Genomic DNA, 13,930 nt, shown 5'->3' with positions numbered 1-13,930 from the left:
CTGACACACATTATGGTGCTTCTCTTATATGACTGTCATATTGTGGTTATTACTGTTCTCTGTTGTTCTTGTTTCTCCCAGGGACAGATATAGTGCAGTGGATGATGAAGAACCTGGTCATTGAGGATCCAGGTCTGTACTGAGACATATTTCTTCACATTTGCATGGCTTTGTATGGAAAAAGTAAAAAAAAAAAAAAAAAGAAGCTTGTGTAATAAATGTGTAATAGATCCATTATTACCTCTTAATAAAGCATGTGTAACATATGGGTCAGGGGAGGCTGTTGGAGGCATAAATCGGAGGACGGGCTCATTGTAATGCATGGAATGGTGTCAAACACGTCCATAACAATGAGCCTGTCCTCTGATTTCTACCTCCATCGGCCTCCCCTGATGTAGGTAGTCTCTTGGTGGTGCCCTCCCTGTTCACGGCCCCTGTGTTTTTTTTTGTAGCTGAGGCCATGCATGTGGGAAGCCTCATCGCGGCTCAGGGCTACTTCTTCCCTATCTCTGACCACGTCCTGTCTCTCAGAGACGACGGGACCTTCTACCGCTTCCAGGTGAGCAGGAGCACTCATGGTATAAGGGACTTGTTTGGCCAGTAACATTGCCTGGGAGGCAGCGCTGCCCCAAGGGAAATACAAGGCAGGAGTGCTAAGAGTGGAAGGGAACTGTGACTGAGATGAAAACCGGTGAGTGGAACTGAGTGAAGACCCAAGCGTCTACAATTACACCAAGAGGAGATCGTCATGATCCCGGGGCGACATTTGGGCTTACAAGTTACGGACAAGAATACTTACAGTACATTAGATTACTACATATGCAGGTCTGGGTGGTCACCTCTTGGATTGAAAGAGAAGCATTAGGAGGGAGTGTCAATAATCCAAGTAGATCGTTTGCTGCTCAGTAGCATGGGACCACGTCCATTGATCTATTTTCTCTGTTTTGACCCAGGGGGCTGTGACCCCATTAACAATTAATGAGGATCCTGTGAAATAATAATCAAAACTGAAACCACAAAAACAGTTTGAGTTTGGCGTGAGCTGGGCTGGGCTGGGCATCCTGAACTCTGAGAGTCAGCGAGACCTTCACCACCGAAAAACAAAACACACTGACATTTCACTACCCTCCAATTGCTGTGCAGATTATCCCGATAGCAATGAAGCAGTGAAGGAATTAATTCCAGCTCTGTGTATCCGCTAATTGTTAATTAAAAATAGAAAATGGTGTTTTCCTTCTCTCTCTGGATACAGAGGCGCGGCACACTGTGTGATTATAATGATCTTCATATTCACTTCTTCTTTGAGCACATCTCCGCATGAAGACGGAAGAGCAATTTAATTAACTGAGACAACAGTGCACATGTTTGACCTTGATGCTTCGTCTTCAAAGGGAAGTAAAGGGGGAGGAAGAGGAGAGGGATAAGGGAGGGGGGGGGGGGGGGGGTTGGAAGAAAAGCTTCAGAATGATAATCTGCATTCATGAGCATTTCATTTTACAAAGAAAGAAACTACTAAAGACAAAGAGAAACATGACGTAGAAAAACAGCAGCACTTGCCTTCAAAAGCTTCTGGGTAACAGAAATGTGGCTCTTGGAAAGCCATTTACCTTTATTTTGGTTATCTACTGTTCACCTTTACCTAGGAGAATTACTTTTTGCACCACTGGAAAATATACATTTCTGGAAAAGAGATGCATTTGAAATGCACGACAGTGTGTAAAAACAGACCTCTCTTACTGACTCACTAATTAATTTCCTCCTCTCCGTTCATCTCTTCATCCTCACTTCTCTCCTCCTCTAACCCTCTTCTCCATTCCTCACCATCCCTCCATTCCTCCCTCAACCCTCTATTCTCTCTGAATTGACCTCCATCCTTCTTCAGGCTCCTTATTTCTGGCCCTCTAACTGCTGGGAGCCAGAGAACACAGATTATGGTAAGAGCAGCAACACATTTACATATTACCATGTATTGTAAAAACGACAAATTTTTACAAAGCTTTGTATTCAAATAACAAAAATCTACAGTATATACAGTATACAGTATCCTTTATAATCTCTTTATAGAACTTTATAGAACGTGTATAACATGTACCTAGGTAATCATCACTGGTTCAGTCAGCTCTGTACACTATCCCTTTCATTCCCTGCTAGCTAAAACAAATATGAATTATTGAAACAACATCACTCACTCACATCTTAGTCAAAAGTACTGTTTAGGTGCTGAATCCTCGTAGAATATCATATTCAATAAAGTATGGACAGCACTCCAATTGATAAGCTTTAAATCATATTTTTAATGCTTTTTAAAGCTTATCGATTGGAGTGCTGTCCATACGTTATTAGCTGAAACAAAACAAACAGCCAGGCCAGCACCTCCTGCTGTGTCTCCTGCTGCGTCAACTTCTCCTGATGTGTCCCCGTCACTCCACTGGAACATGAGACAGAGGGATTATCTTATCCTGCCTCTGGGCCATTCACAGATCAGTCATGGGCATGGGGATTTGTTTCACACAAACTTATGAGACCTAGTAGTCTAAGGCCTATCTCTCCCCTATCTCTCCCCCCTCTCTCTCTCTCTCTCTTTCTCTCTCTCTCCCCCCCCTCTCTCTCTCTCTCTCTCTCTCTCAGCTATCTATCTGTGCAAGCGGACCATGCAGAACAAGACCAGGCTGGAGCTGGCTGATTATGAGGCAGTGAGTACTAGAGTATTCTTCTGGGTACTATAGTGTTCTTCTGGGTACTAGAGTATTCTTCTGGGTACTAGAGTATTCTTCTGGGTACTATAGTGTTCTTCTGGGTACTAGAGTATTCTTCTGGGTACTATAGTGTTGTTCTGGATACTAGAGTGTTCTTCTGGGTACTAGAGTGTTCTTCTTCTCTCTCATTGGATGAGTAGCAATCAATAGTGCCACAGACCTCTTACTGGATAGATTCCACACAAAGATGTTTTTTAAATTTTTCTTTTTTAAAAGCTAGCCATTGAACTTCCAGCCCAGTTTATCTCATCAGATGCAGGTTTCAAACATAATTTGATCAAAGTAGAGATTGGTTTGAGTATAGTTTAAGTATAGTATAGTTACTTTGAGCTATAGTTCTCTCTTCTTTCTCTCTCTATCCTTCACTCTCCTTCTCTGTCTCCCCCCCCTCTCTCTCTCTCTCTCTCTCTCTAACAGGAAAATTTAGCCAGACTGCAGAGGGCCTTTGCCAGGAAGTGGGAGTTCATCTTCATGCAGGCAGAGGCTCAGGTCAAGTGAGTATGGTCCCCATAGCAACAGCAACAGGAACTACAGTAAACATGGACATCACACTTCACAGACAGAACAAATGGCTGAAAATGTTGTGTGGGGTGGATATTGTGACACTCTCTGTCCATGGTGCTGAATGTCCAGGGCTTGACCTCTGATGCTGTCCATGGTTCTGAATATGCTTGGTGTGTGTTTGTGTGAGTCACCACATAAAGGTCTAAACCTGGAGAAGTAGTTCATCTGAAACACCATAAGAACTCTGAGAGCTGGTTACCCCGGACATAGATTAAGCCTAGTCCTGGACTAAATAAAAATGTCAACAGAAAATCTCCATTGAGGATGCATTTTAGTCTAGGATTAGGCTTAATCTATGAATGGGAAGCCCTTTGATCTCTGACCTCTGAGGTGTTACATAGGGTATGAGTTAGCTTAGCATTGACTGATCACCTTGATTGTTTAGCTATAGTATATCTGTATATCTTCCTGATCTTCATTTAATTGGCTCCTTTAATGGCAACCAGGCATACTCTATATGCAACTTCAGCCTTCTTAATTTGATTGGGCATGAAAATCTGTAATGACTATCCGATATTTTGTGCTCAGTTTTAACACCATCAATTGTGGACGGTTTAATTAAGAACACAACAACAGAGCTTATGTGTGACAGAAGCAGGGTAACTGCACGACTCCGAACAGTGAGCTGTAAAATGTCAGTTACATAAGAGGAACGTGGCACCAATGGAAATTAATTTGCTGTGCTCTGAGACAGGCTGTAACTTTGATTTTTTTTCTTCACACCTTGTGTGTGTGTGTGTGTGTGTGTGTGTGGGTGTGTGCGTGTGTGCGTGTGTGTGTGTGTGTGTGTGTGTGTGTGTGTGTGTGTGTGTGCCAATGTTTTACTTCTAAATTGTACTGAATTTGTGTGAAGGTTTTTCTAAACACCCTGAGGCTATATGTCTTCCCCTCCCTTTCTAACTCTATCACTCTTTTCCCCTCTCCATCTCTTTCTCTCTTCCTCTCTATCTCCTCCAGGATCGACAGGAAAAAGGATAAGACAGAGAGGAAGATCCTTGACAGCCAGGAGAGGGCCTTCTGGGATGTCCATAGACCAGTGGTGCGTGTGTGTGTGTGTGTGTGTGTGTGTGTGTGTGCGTGTGTGTGTGCGTGCGTGCGTGCGTGCGTGCGTGCGTTCGTGCGTGCGTGCGTGCGCGCATATGTGAGGCATACCTGAACTTTGTAGGGGTTTCTTCTATTTTGCTAAGGTCGGTGACGCAGTAAGCAAAGCTCTGTGGGAGTGAAGGCTTACGGGATACGATGGATGAGGAAACACACCCCTACAATGGGAGGAATGGAGTTATTTTCTACATCCTGAACCCAACTCTGACCTCTCTCTCTCTTTCTAGCCTGGCTGCGTCAACACCACAGAGATGGACATCAGGAAATGCAGACGCATGAAGAACCCTCAGAGGGTTAAGAAGGTATTGGGTTCAGCCGTACTCTCTTTAGAATAACAGGTCAGAAGATTAAATCAGTGTGCAGCATTCAGTTTGTATTTCCTTTACACAGGACCCGAGAAATAATGGATGAGCTTTGACTGAATATCAAATACTTTCAGCTCAATTCTAAAGAAAAAATGCTGACGTAAAGGGATGAGATGGTGACATTCTCTTCTTTCTCTCCCTCCCTCCCTCTCTCCCTCCCTCCCTCCCTCCCTCCCTCCCTCCTTCCCTCTCTTTCTCTTTGATCATTTCTACCCCCCACTAGTCTGTGTATGGGTTGTCGGAGGAGGCACAGTCACAGAGCCCTGTACACACCACTTCACAACACTCCAGGAAAGGCACCAAAGAGGATGTGGAGAAAGAGGTAGGCATTGTGTCATCTTGCCTTATGTGACTTTGTTGTTTTGCATTATGCATTCCATGATCCATGATGCATGTCCTATTAGGATCTTCCCAAGAACTACGGTTTGAGTTTGGGAATTTGCGTTTTGCATTTTCCAGCCTGTAGACTATTATGACTTTGTCTCCTCTCTTTCCATTCTAGATTGTGTTTCTAAACACACAGCTGGATCGACACTGTATGAAAATGTCCAAAGTTGCAGACAGGTAAGAGCAACATTTGACCGTCTCAGCTGTACAGCAAGTGGACCCAAAAACACTTTGACCTCCACAGGATGGAATGATTCCTCTCCTCCGCCTCCCTCCTCACTGCCTCTACACTGATGACTGAACTGATCTGAAGTCAGCTCACAGCCACACTCTCTCTGCTCAGCCCTGACCTCTGGCCTGATCTCAGAACAGACCCACTTCCAGCGCTCTGTCAGTTTGTCTGGTCTAACGCTCCACTTAATCATATACTCTATCATGTCTGAGGAGAGGGAGTGTTGTTGAAGCCATTACTTCACAACAGAGACACTGATTACTGTGCGTGCGTGCCTGCACAGTAAGAAGAACCCCCCAGGCAGTGCCTGCGTGCGTGCGTGCGTGCGTGCGTGTGCGGGTGTGTGTGCGGGTGTGTGTGTGTGCGTGTGCGCGCGTGTATGTGGGTGACCTGATTGATTGGCAGATTGATTCGAGACTCAGACAAGGGCATGGAGGGGCAGGACTTGAGGGACGAGGGGAGGACTGTTGCTAGTGTGACCTTCTGCCAGCATGTGTGTATGTCAGGGTGTGGGGGGGCGGGGGGGGTTCTTCTCTGGGTTCATAGTTGGAGTAAGTGTCAGGGGATATAGTGGTAGGTTTGTAACTGTGCTTGGATGGGTGTGAGCAATACAGAAACTACTCTTTCTTTCTTACTCGTTTATTTTATTTTTTTGCCATATTGCTTACAACCATCATTGGGGGTATTCAATCATAAATCATAACTCTTCTCCTGTCTCCTCTGTGTGTCAGTCTGATGAGTTACACAGAACAATACATGGAGTATGACCCGTTCGTGGCAGTACCAGAACCTTCCAACCCCTGGGTCGGCGACGACTGCTCCTTCTGGGACCTGGAAGCCAGGTGAGGACCACAGCAGCTGGACCCTGTGTCCTCCCCAAACACCTACTGCTGCATCTCAATAGTCTCCTCTATGGCTGCATCTCAATAGTCTCCTCTATGGCTGCATCTCAATAGTCTCCTCTATGGCTGCATCTCTTTCAAACATGTACTGTATGGCTGCATCTCAATAAGTCATGAGACAGAGATATGAAGGTAAACTATATAAACACCAGTGGAGGCTGGTAAAGGCAGAAATCGGAGAGGCCCATTGGAATGTATGGAATGGTCCATGCATTACAGGATTCCGTTCCATGCGCTACAATGAGCCCTTCCTCCAGTTTCAATCTATTTACCTCAGGGGTGGCTCTATGCTGTCGCTTAGCACATTGTATGAATTCCTGTGGCCTCCTTGAATTATGTAGATATTTATCACCGCCGACGTATAATCACTGTGCCTAATGTAGCTTAATAATTCTGCTGAATTGATTAATTGCAGGTTCGGGGGAAATGTCCTGTTAAGAGATTATAATGATTGGGTGTCATATGAAATTGACTATCACGGTACTTTGGTGACGACCCAGTGTCTGGGTAGATTAGATTTACTAGACACTACATAACCGACTTCACACCCCATAACCCCGTGTGCCTCGTGCTCATGCGCTACCATTTCTCGACCAAGTCTCTTTGATGGTGTCTCTAGTTTGGCCTCGAAACAAAGAAGGACATTTATGGACTAGCAATGTGGGAATTAAGTCCCTTCAATCGTTTTTGTTCACTAACTCCCCCCCTCCACCCCCACTCTCTCCCCCTCTGTCTCTCTCTCTCTCTCTCTCTCTCTCTCCCTCTCTCTCTCTCTCTCTCTCTCTCTTTCTTGCTCTCTCTCTTTCTCTTTATTGCTCTCTTGCGCTCTCTCTCTCTCTCTCTCTCTCTCTCTCTCTCTGTCTCTCTCTCCCTCTCTCTCTCTCTCCTCTCTCTCTCTCTCTCTCTCTCTCTCTCTCTCTCTCTCTCTCTCTCTCAGTAAGGACCCCAGTCAGCAGCGGGTCAGGAAGTGGGGCTTCTCTCTAGAAGAGGCTCTTAAGGACCCAGCGGGTCAAGACCAGTTCCTCAAGTTCTTAGAGTCAGAGTTCAGCTCAGAGAACCTGCGGTGAGACCCACAGAACACATCATCCATCCAACACAGTCCATCCCAAGCCTCCATCCAATCCCTTCCCATTCCATTCCCTACTCCCTCCTTTCCTCCCATCTCTTTAACCCACCCCACTACCCTTTCCCCCTTCTCCTTCTTCATTCCATCCCTACTTATCCCATCCTATCTACCTTTCCCGCAATCCCTTCTCTCTCATCCTTCCATGCCTTCCTCTCCTCTGCTTTCATCCCATTCCATCCATCCAATCCCTTACCTTCTACCCTTGCCCTCCCTATCCCTCAGTTATAAGTCAACCCCACCACCTCTCCACTGAGAGAACCTATGAGACAGCTCAGCTAATGCTAACTCTCCAACTCCACTGAGAGAACCTATGAGACAGCTCGGCTAATGCTAACTCTCCAACTCCACTGAGAGAACCTATGAGACAGCTCGGCTAATGCTAACTCTCCAACTTCACTGAGAGAACCTATGAGACAGCTTGACTAATCTACTCTGGTTCTTTAGGGAGTCTGGAGAGCTGTCTGTCCCCTTTCCCCAGAGGCTCAGCTGGGCAACTAGGCACAGATAAGACCCATCCCACAGCCTGGCTAATGACAATATAGCCATACTGAACTGTGACGGGAAGTGGATACTGTTTGTGTGGGTTCTGTGTGTTTGCATGTCACCTTGTACTGCATGTGTGTGTGTGTGTGTGTGTGTGTGTGTGTGTGTGTGTGTGTGTGTGTGTGTGTGTGTGTGTGTGTGTGTGTGTGTGTGTGTGTGTGTGTGTGTGTGTGTGTGTGTGTGTTTGAGGTTCGGGTCTCCCCTGTAGGCAGTTTCCACCAAAGTGGAGGATATTCAGATAACAGAACCCAGGAGTGGACTGGTGAGATAGCATGGCGGGGTCACTGATGCCTTGGAGCAACTGAGACACACACACATACACACACACACACACACACACACACACACACACACACACACACACACACACTGTCACATACTTATCTCTATCTGCCTCTCTCTCACTTATCTACTATCCTCTCTTTCTCCACTATCTCACCCTCTCACCAATCGAACACTTTAATTGCTTTGCTTGTATGATGCTGCTTTTTGAAAAGCACTTATGACATTTTGAGGAGAGAGTATGGGATCCATCTGACAGTGCTCATCTATCCCCAGAGTTCAGTGCTATATTGCCCGTCCAGTCCAGAGATCAATATAGACAGATAGAATGTAATATTGGAGGCAGTTATCGAGCAATCCACTCTGCTCTCTGCGCAGCCCCTGGTGGGCGATACAATTACTACACACGCAAGCGGCGCCTGGTGGCTTCTGAGTTTTCTTTATTTAGTTGACGTGGTTAGCTTAAGCAGGGTTGCCTTACAGGAGAAGGCTCTGGTCACTAATTCAGTGAAGTGGTGTTTATGGGACCATCGACCATTAGGGTGCTTTACATTCAAACTGGTGGTGAGCATATGTGTACACTCTGGAGGAGGCCGTCAAGGATTTCACTCTGCACTTCACTCTTGAAAATTGGAAGTGCAATGTAATATTGGGTCCCGCTTTACAATACATAGTTAATGCATAGTAATAACATTGTTATATGTAATGGCTACATATACAGTGTAACTACAGGGTAGCTACATAGTAATAACATCATGTGTTCATGGTATGTGTACTGTAACTGCACAAACAGGTTCTGGCTGGCGGTGCAGGATCTGAAGCGGCACCCCCTGCATGCGGTGGCAGAGAGGGCGCAGGAGATCTGGGCAGAGTTCTTGGCGGAGGGCGCTCCGAGCTCCATCAACCTGGACTCCCACAGCTACGAACGCACAAGCCACAACCTTAAAGACCCTGGACGATACAGCTATGAGGATGCACAGGTACAGAGGGAATGAGAGAGAGAGAGAGAGAGAGAGAGAGAGAGAGAGAGAGAGTGTGTGTGTGTGTGTGTATGTGTGTGTGTGTGTGTGTGGTGTGTGTGTGTGTGTGTGTGTGTGTGTGTGTGTGTGTGTGTGTGTGAGAGAGAGAGAGAGAGATAGAGACAGAGAGAGCAGGTGGGGAGACAGATAGAGACAGAGAGTGGGAGTGGGAGGACGAAAATGTCCTCAGGGGGAGCTCTTTTTTTTTTTTTACCCTCCTGGTTGAAAAGTAAAAAGGGAACTGACAGCTTGCAGTGGGAGGTCTGTTCTGTGCTGTTCTGTGCTGTCCCACCCAGCTCTCTCCCTCAGAGACTATCACTGTGGGTTTCCTCTGTTTGAGTTAGCCTGCATCACGGGTCATTAGCATTTAACAGCTATCATCCTTCCTCCCCATCTGGTCCACGTTTAGAGGATTGGATCCCTCTGTCTATTGTCAACAGACACACACACACACACACACACACACACACACACACACACACACACACACACACACACACACACACACACACATACACACACACACACACACACACACACACACACAGACAGACACACACACACACACACACACACTCACTCTCTTCACTCTTTCAGGACCACATTTACAAGCTGATGAAGAGCGACAGCTACACACGCTACTTACGTTCCAATGCATACCAGGATCTCCTGATGGCCAGAAAGAAGGTGAGTGAGGTGAGGTTAATTCTTAGTTTATTTGTGTGTACTGTGTGTGTACTGTATGTGTACTGTATGTGTACTGTGTGTGTACTGTGTGTGTACTGTGTGTGTACTGTATGTGTACTGTATGTGTGTATCTCCTGTCTCTCTCACTCCTGTGAAATGTTTAGCTCTTTCGTACCCTTTGTATTGACAACAGACGGGCCCAGTTGCTTTGGTGTGTAGTTATGCTAGTTTAGGCCTATAAGGCCTGGAGTGTGTGTGTGTGTGTGTGTGTGTGTGTGTGTGTGCATGTGCATTCAGAGCCCTATTGTTTTGCCTGGGGTCAAGCTTAGAGCCAAGCTCTCTCAAAATGTCCTCACTCTCCTATTTCAGTTATTGTGGTAGTAGTGGACATAACACCTCTTCCTTCTTTTGGAGCTTCCAGTCTCTGCAGTGAGTTTATGTACCAGTCAAATCCAAGAATATCAGTTATTAGTTAGTGCTTGGTAATGTTCCATCTATCTACTTCTGTCCTCCTTCCTAATCCATGATCTCTTCTCTCCCATGATGCGCTGGGCCCCAGCCTGAGACTGAGCAAGGCCGACGCACCTCCCTGGAGAAGTTCACACGTAGCGTGGTTAGTCTTTCACTCTCCTTTAATACTTCTGCTCTATCTCACTCACACTCTCTCTTGTTCTGCCTCACACTCTGTCTCTGTGTCTCTTTCACGCTGTCGCTCTCTCTCTCTCTCTCTCTCTCTCTCTCTCTCTCTCTCTCCCCCTCTCTCTCTCTCTCTCTCTCTCTCTCTCTCTCTCTCTCTTTCTCTCTCGCACACACACATTTGACACAGTCATCAATTTTGCATATCACTGCCACTGCCTTCGCATCTCTACCTGGCGTCAAGGCTTTTAACCTAAATGCAAGATGACAACCTGAACACTCTTACTGTACTACTGCTTTCAGGGCAAGTCACTGACAGGGAAACGACTGACAGGCCTAATGCAGTCCTCCTGACAAGGCCTGGGCCTGGAGTAGGAGAGCCATGCCCAGACGACCTACTTCCCAGTGGGGAGAAGGACCCAGAGAGCCTGGGTGTGGGGGGTGAGGGGCCTGGGGCCTGGAAGAATGGACCCCAGTACCACCACCCACAGAACTGACCTGAGATCAGTTCCTCAGCTCCAGCCACCAGAGGACAGACAGCATGCAATAAGTCACTTGCACCTGACACCTGGACAGTGCTGTCTCGATGTAAAATATCAACAAAACACTGCTACTCCTTTAAGGTTCTTAACAGTTCTGTAACCACATGGAATGTCAGGCTACTTCGCTCCCAGCTCATGTTAATATAATACGTTCTGCCTATTTTATCTCAACGACATCAACATGGAAATGGTGTAACACTTGAATGCCTTCAACGATGTATGAGTATTAGAATGAGTAGGTAGGCAACACCTTATTTCACGTTTCATTCACTGGGATAACTGAAGGGGGGGGGGGGGCGGGGGGCGGGGGGCTGGGGGCGGGGGGGGGGGGGTGATCAAGTACAAAAAAAAAAAAAAAAAAAATCGAGTACATGCTCTTTATGTTCTCCGAAAATATTTGATGTGGTTTGCAGCTTTTTTCTATGGACGTGGACCAGGGGTAGTTATGTAAAATGGTTGGGGAAACATTATTACCTTCTTAACATTCCATCCTAGCCCCTGTCTCTCTCTCTGATCGTGGTGCGAGAGCATCTGTTTGGCTAGAATGACACATCAAGAGGGCTGAGTAGAAGCATTCCTCACAGTGACTGACTGTCTGTAATGTGGTAATAAAAAGACGAATGCACAAGTTCATGAATGCAGCTTATGATTTTTCTTTGATCCATCTGTTACAAAATGCTCAAATGTGACTAAAAAAATCACAAGGATAACATTACGTCATCAGAATAACCTTGTGTGATTGTGTAAGGAATGTATGTAAGGAATTTCTCAGAACTTCCAAATGATCATAATGATTGTTCATGTATACATGTAAAGTAAAAAATCACTGAATCATTGGACACATAATTCGATAAAAACACTAGTGTAGTTTATTTGCCAAAAATATTAGTAATGAGGATAAATGATGTCCCATGTTGAACAATTTCAGTTTCCTGGGGTGCAAAAGGTCTTGAAATGCAGACATGTCTGTTTAGAGGCCTCTATGGCAGAGACACCCCAAAACCTGCAGCACCCATGTCCCTCTCTGGCCTTCAAATGGCCTTCCTCCTCCACACAGTGCCACGGGCTGCAGCTTTCTCCCCAAATGGGAGCTCAGCTGCATGGGCAAGAGGTGGTGCGATGCTGGGTTTAGCATTAGCCACCCTGGTCCTTTGGTGAGCGGTGTGGTCTGTGGTGTGTTTGGTCCACCAGCTAGGCCAGGTTGTCGAGCGGTTGAAGAGGTTACTGAGGGATTTGTAAGTGTCCATCTGGAGGGGAGGGCTGCTGGTCCACTGCCGAGGCACCATGAGGGTGTCCTGAAGAACCTCAACATCTGGGAGCAGGGCTCGGTTCAGGGTCACCAAAACACCTACACAGAAAAGTATAGTCATGCACTTAAAAGCCATTTAAAAAGGCAAATATTATCTAGGGAAGTAAAACAGCAACCAATCTCTTGAGGGGACAGTTGAGTTGTGATTGGAATGTTCAATTGGACTGTTGTAATCAGGTTGCCGGTACATTCAAACAGCAGCCCACATTTCATCCCATCTATGACATCATTGCTAATTTCATATACTAATATCACAATTCTGCTCCCTTTGATGTAGGCATAACTGTTCCTTCATGATTAACTGTGATCCATTTAGACACGTCCCTTAACCTACCATTCTGTCTAACCTGGCTGAGTTGGACCTTGTACAGCACCTTTAGACCACGTTTGGTTCCTAATCATTGAATAAAGGATGGAAGAAAGATTACATAGTGATAGAAAGATGATCATTCTGTTTGGGCTTTGCAGTACCGATTGAGGTTTTTCAAGACTGATTGATTGCCTATGGATCTGCTGCCATCTATTGGTACTACAAAAAAGCTGCAAGTAAAAACACAAAATCACCCTACAGTAACCTATGCACTGGGAACGCCATGCTGTGTATCTGGTTGACAGCATAAACAGTCATGGTTATTTATACACCCAGATTACAGTTTTCATCCAGTGTATACACACAAGAAATAGAACTATGCACACAAGTCTGAAAACTTGAAGATCATGTATCAACAACAACACCCCAGACTGCTAAACTCTAAACCTAATTCCATTGTTTTCACTCAAATAGAAATTCTAAATCACATTTTTGCAAAACTCTAAGCACAAATCGCATCATTTAGCATACTTTATTCACCTGGAAAACACTGGCCTTCAAAATGCCACCCCCTAATTACCAATTGGTCTCACTCACTTCTCACCTGTTCAAACTCAATTGGCAAAACACTTCAATCATTTACTGTATTACAGTAACAAATAAATAGTAGCTTTGTTACCTTTTTGTATTTGTGCACTGATTTCATCATTACATCTCCAGAAAGACATTCTAAACATTTTCTTACTTAACATTTTTCATTTTACTTATCAGGGCAATTACTGTGACTTTTGCCAAAATAGGTAACAATTGTGTATGCAATATTTATATGATAGCTGTGTGTATCGTTTTGGTGGAAAGACGTTTCAGTTTTGAGAAGAGAGAACATGGTTTTGAGTGCAGTGTTTCATGTTTGCAAAAGATTTGACAAAATGGTTTTCAGTTTTGTGTTTAGAGTTTTGAGAAATTGAGCTATAGTTTCAGGAAACGTGTTTAAAAGATTGGGAAAAACTGTAATAAATGATGTCTTTGTTAAATAGGCATGATATGAATAATCACCATCTTCAGGCAATATATTATTGGAATTAGTAGATACTCTTGACATATGGGACTGGAAGTGGTCTCTAATCTTTACACCGAAAGAAAAGACAAATTGGAGAGAATAACTGGGA

General features: G+C 45.2%; 1 protein-coding gene across 7 annotated transcripts in view; it reads left to right on the top strand.

Annotated features, from left to right (window-relative positions):
* rgs6 (regulator of G protein signaling 6) overlaps positions 1-10,954 on the top strand; it is a gene marked incomplete at both ends in the record, with an annotated part of 50,787 nt that extends 39,833 nt beyond the window's left edge. Inside the window, 15 exons of one of the 7 annotated variants that reach the window (XM_083688307.1) lie at positions 82-132; positions 453-559; positions 1,883-1,934; positions 2,629-2,693; positions 3,174-3,250; positions 4,278-4,359; positions 4,649-4,723; positions 5,010-5,108; positions 5,289-5,350; positions 6,137-6,247; positions 7,245-7,370; positions 9,052-9,238; positions 9,875-9,964; positions 10,524-10,577; positions 10,904-10,954. In XM_083688307.1, coding sequence (XP_083544433.1) covers positions 82-132; positions 453-559; positions 1,883-1,934; positions 2,629-2,693; positions 3,174-3,250; positions 4,278-4,359; positions 4,649-4,723; positions 5,010-5,108; positions 5,289-5,350; positions 6,137-6,247; positions 7,245-7,370; positions 9,052-9,238; positions 9,875-9,964; positions 10,524-10,577; positions 10,904-10,954 — 1,289 coding nt within the window. Of the gene's footprint in view, positions 1-81; positions 133-452; positions 560-1,882; positions 1,935-2,628; positions 2,694-3,173; positions 3,251-4,277; positions 4,360-4,648; positions 4,724-5,009; positions 5,109-5,288; positions 5,351-6,136; positions 6,248-7,244; positions 7,371-9,051; positions 9,239-9,874; positions 9,974-10,523; positions 10,578-10,903 lie in introns of all 7 variants that reach the window. The other 6 variants (XM_083688306.1, XM_083688305.1, XM_083688309.1 and 3 more) reach the window with 6 other exon arrangements.
* Between the last annotated feature and the right edge of the window lie 2,976 nt (positions 10,955-13,930).

The sequence above is a fragment of the Argentina silus genome (assembly GCF_951799395.1).
Source record: "Argentina silus genome assembly, chromosome: 17".
Lineage (NCBI taxonomy): Eukaryota > Metazoa > Chordata > Actinopteri > Argentiniformes > Argentinidae > Argentina > Argentina silus.
Note: the sequence above shows the minus strand (reverse complement) of the source record. Positions and strands in the feature narration are given on the sequence as shown.